We start from the raw sequence: 3943 nt of genomic DNA on the forward strand, positions 1-3943 counted from the left end.
ATGGCTCAGTGGTTAAGAGCACTGACTGCTCTTCCAGAGGTCCTGAGTTCAATTCCCAGCAACCACATGGTGGCTCACAGCCATCTATAATGAGACCTGGCTCCCCCTTCTGGCTTGCGGGCACACATGGAAGGAATGCTGCACACATAATAAATAAATAAATATTAAAAAAAAAAGATTAATCTTTAGTACTCTATTTTCTTCATAGCAAAGGTTAGCAAACTGATAAAGTGTCAGCCAAGTCTGCATAGGGCACACACAGTATTTCATAGCAGAAATGATAGCTGTCCCATTAGCCCATGAGGCTGGCTTGGGCCACCCAGAGGCAGGGAAGCATGAGACAGAAGACACATGGTGCTCTGTCACTGCTGCCCTCCCTTCTGCAGGACTCCATCACTCCACAGCCACACTCACTTGTCTGGGTGTGCGCAGTGCACAGTCTCTCTTTTTCTCCTTCCAGGTAAACTGTCAGACATTAAATCAACGTGGTCCTCGGGCCCAGCCTCTCACACACAAGCCTCTCTGTCTCATGAGTTGTGGAAGGTACCCAGAAACACTACTGCACCCACCAGGCCACCTCCAGGTTTAGCCAATCCCAAGCCTTCCTCTACGTGGGGCACCAGCCCCCTAGGCTGGACCAGCTCCTACTCCTCGGGTAAGCACTGCACCTCCTGTTGACAGGGTACAGGGTAAGAGAAGCTGCTCCATACATGCTTTAGGAATGCACCTGTTTTATCCCAGGCCTATTATCAGACCCCTGGAGCCTGAGAGGTTAAAAGAGAGCTGGAGCATCATAAACCTATAGGGCATATACCACATGGACTGTGTCCTCAGACAATTCATTCTAGGCTTTGCACCCACCTCAGTCAGCACAGGGGTCTTAATTTCTTCACAAGATTCCTTAGAAATAGAAAGGCTTTATACCAGAATGAAGGTCCCTCAGAAGTGCTGTGCAGCTCTGTAGAGTCCCTCCACCACGTTTGCATCACATGTGCAGTCACTGGGCACCATTGGCAGCAGTCAGCTGTGGAGATGAAGAGCAGTGTCCTGCCCTGCTGTGCATTTCTATAACAAGCAGAGCTTGAGTGTGCTGCCTGGGGCTGGAACAGCACCAGGTAGAGTCCAAGTGACTCTCAGGTACCCTGTCACACCTACCCCTATGGCACAGACAGAAAAAGACAAGCCTCCTAGGCTGGCAGCAGGGTTTTCATGGGCCATGGGTGAAATCTACTGTGGTTATGTATGAGATTGGGTATGTTTTAGGTCAGACTAGAAACATGGCCTGTGGGTTGAATTCTTGATCCATGGACTTGTTACACAGGTTCTGCTTGGAGTACTGACACCTCAGGAAGAACAAGCAGCTGGCTCGTTCTGCGCAACCTCACACCCCAGGTAAAAGTGCTGCCAGGTCGGGGGCTGTCTTGTCATACCCATGAGTAGTTGCTTATGGCCAGAAGGTACCTGCTCTACCCCTGGAGCAGTTACCTGTGGTAAGGCAGGCATCTTCCTTCAGAGCCTAGAGTCGCTGAGGCAAGTATGAATGACAGGTAAGTGCGGGCAGACACAGCCAGGCACTTCTCTCAGCCATGCTCCTGGTGACTTAGTTGCCCTTCAAAAGCTGAAAAACATACTTTTATAAAGAGAACCTTCATCTTACTCATCCATTCAAGGGGATTTGGCCACCTCAGGCATATGTCAGCTTGTAGGCACCATTCTCTGTCATAGAACTAGCCTGTCACCTCAAGACTACCAGGCTGCTGCTATACCTTTTGCAAACTACAGAACTCAAAATGGAACTTTGGCCCTTGCCTCTGACTGGAGTAGCTCACATTGCAGATGCCTGGCCGCAAAGGCACCTTCCAGTGGTAGTTGCTGTCACTAGCCTGTCAATGGAAGTCTGTTCTGGTATGCAGTTCACCCAGTTTCCATACTGCTATTGCAGAACACAGCAAGAGCGTGAAGGAACGCATGTTCTGCCCTTTGCTTCCTCCTCAGATTGACGGTTCTACACTGCGGACGCTGTGTTTGCAGCATGGGCCTCTCATCACATTCCACCTGAATCTGACCCAAGGCAATGCTGTGGTCCGTTACAGCTCCAAGGAAGAAGCCGCCAAGGCCCAAAAGTCTCTGCACATGTATGTTTTTTTCCTCAGTCCCCTCACTGCTGAGTAGCACCAGTGTCCAGTGTTGTTAGATGGGGGAGCGAGTGTTGTGGTGCCACCCCACACTGCTGCACAGGTGGTGCCCTGGGCAGAACTCTGTCCTTTCCTAGCCCTGATCTTGGAAATCCAAGATCAAAAAATATGGACAGACTTGACTCCTCTGGCTTAGCTCTTCAGCTTATAGACAGCCATCTTCTTCCTATGTCTCCACAGAGTCACTGGGTTTGTTTTGTGTTCCCTTGGAAAAGTCCAAAAGGAGCCTCTAGTTACCCAGGCTCCAGGACTACAGCAGCCCACTGCCCACTTGAGGGTGCTTTCCATGCAGAATACAAAAAGACGTGCTCTGGAGTATCACCAGAGGTGGGGGACACTGATGCCAGCTGAACCCCCACCCCCACCATACAGCACACTTAAACATGTACTCCACACATCAATCCTCCGTGGCTGCCAAATTCATTATCTAGCTTAGAGTTAACAGTGACAACACGGTCACAAGGCTAGGTCGTCGAGATAGCCTGTGGCATGATGATATTTTTGTCTGTCTTTCCTGGTAGCACAGACTCAGGACTCAGAATGACACACTTACCCAGCCTCTTGCCTTCTAGGTGTGTACTGGGAAACACCACCATCTTGGCTGAGTTCGCTGGTGAAGAAGAAGTGAACCGGTTCCTGGCCCAAGGCCAAGCCCTCCCACCCACCTCCAGCTGGCAATCTAGCAGCGGGGGCAGCCAGCCCAGGCTGGGCTCCTCGGGCAGCACCCATGGCCTAGTGCGCAGCGACACTGCCCACTGGAACACCCCGTGCCTGAGCGGCAAAGGCAGCAGTGAACTGCTGTGGGGTGGGGTGCCCCAGTACTCCAGCAGTCTCTGGGGCCCTCCCAGTGCTGATGATGCCAGGGTGATTGGCAGCCCCACGCCTCTCAACACTTTGCTGCCTGGGGACCTGCTCAGCGGCGAGTCCATCTAGGGGTCACCTTCATCGGGGAGGAGAGAGCTGACCATGCCAGGCACGGCTCTGAGGCTCCAGCTGATGGATGAGCTGCCCCTTCGAGTACCTCTGTCCAGTTCTGAAGATGAACCTTGGCCTCAGCCCTTGCGAACTGTTGAAGACAGTGCGGGCTGCGTTTGGTCAGTGTCACGTGCTAACGACAGGATGTTCCTCATAGCTTTTTATTTTATGTCGTCTTATGTTTGTATGGTGTGTTGTCATTTTGCGTTTTAAGTATAAAAGCTGCTTAGAATAGTTTTATCATGAAGGGCACTTTTCAGACTGTGGGCTGGAAAGGGTTATTTTATGGCGGGGTGGGGAGACTTGAAGCCTATTTAAAGTGAGCCTGTGACGATTATGCACATTACCAGAGGCGGCGGGCGGGCGGGCAGCTGCGTTGTGCAGGCACAGAGCTGAGGCGTGGCTAATGCTCTGTCCCCCTGGATCCGCCTATGCACATTTACCCTTGTTTCATTACTTTTTCATGTCATTTTTTTTATCCCAAAAAATTATTTTTAAAAAGTTAAAAAAAAAAGACATATCAGACATGCAAATACTTGAACCCAGCAGGCCAATACCTAAATGTGAACACTTCCACGTTGACATCTGTGCACAGAAACAGGCTCTAGGAAATGTCCACGTCATAGCCTACATGTGCGTGTGTGCTTGTGGAACAGTGCGTGTGCGTGCTTGCACGGTTAGCGTTTATTGTATGCGTGTTTGAGAGTGAGTGAGGGATTTAACTGTGGGTTTCCCTTTTATTCAGTATATGCTTTTTTTTTTTTTTTTTTTTT

The 3943-nt window shown here is 50.4% G+C and overlaps 1 protein-coding gene across 4 annotated transcripts in view; it reads left to right on the forward strand.

Moving 5' to 3' along the window:
* Nucleotides 1-3937, forward strand: part of Tnrc6c (trinucleotide repeat containing 6C) — a 118467-nt gene extending 114530 nt beyond the window's left edge. For all 4 annotated transcript variants that reach the window (XM_026780806.1, XM_026780804.1, XM_026780805.1 and 1 more), the window contains 4 exons: nucleotides 461-655; nucleotides 1322-1392; nucleotides 1996-2135; nucleotides 2768-3937. In XM_026780806.1, the coding sequence (XP_026636607.1) occupies nucleotides 461-655; nucleotides 1322-1392; nucleotides 1996-2135; nucleotides 2768-3128 (767 nt within the window). In that variant the 3' untranslated portion in view covers nucleotides 3129-3937. The remainder of the gene's footprint in view (nucleotides 1-460; nucleotides 656-1321; nucleotides 1393-1995; nucleotides 2136-2767) is intronic.
* The last annotated feature ends 6 nt before the right edge of the window (nucleotides 3938-3943 follow it).

Source organism: Microtus ochrogaster, chromosome 7 (assembly GCF_000317375.1).
Source record: "Microtus ochrogaster isolate Prairie Vole_2 chromosome 7, MicOch1.0, whole genome shotgun sequence".
NCBI classification, from domain to species: Eukaryota; Metazoa; Chordata; class Mammalia; order Rodentia; family Cricetidae; genus Microtus; species Microtus ochrogaster.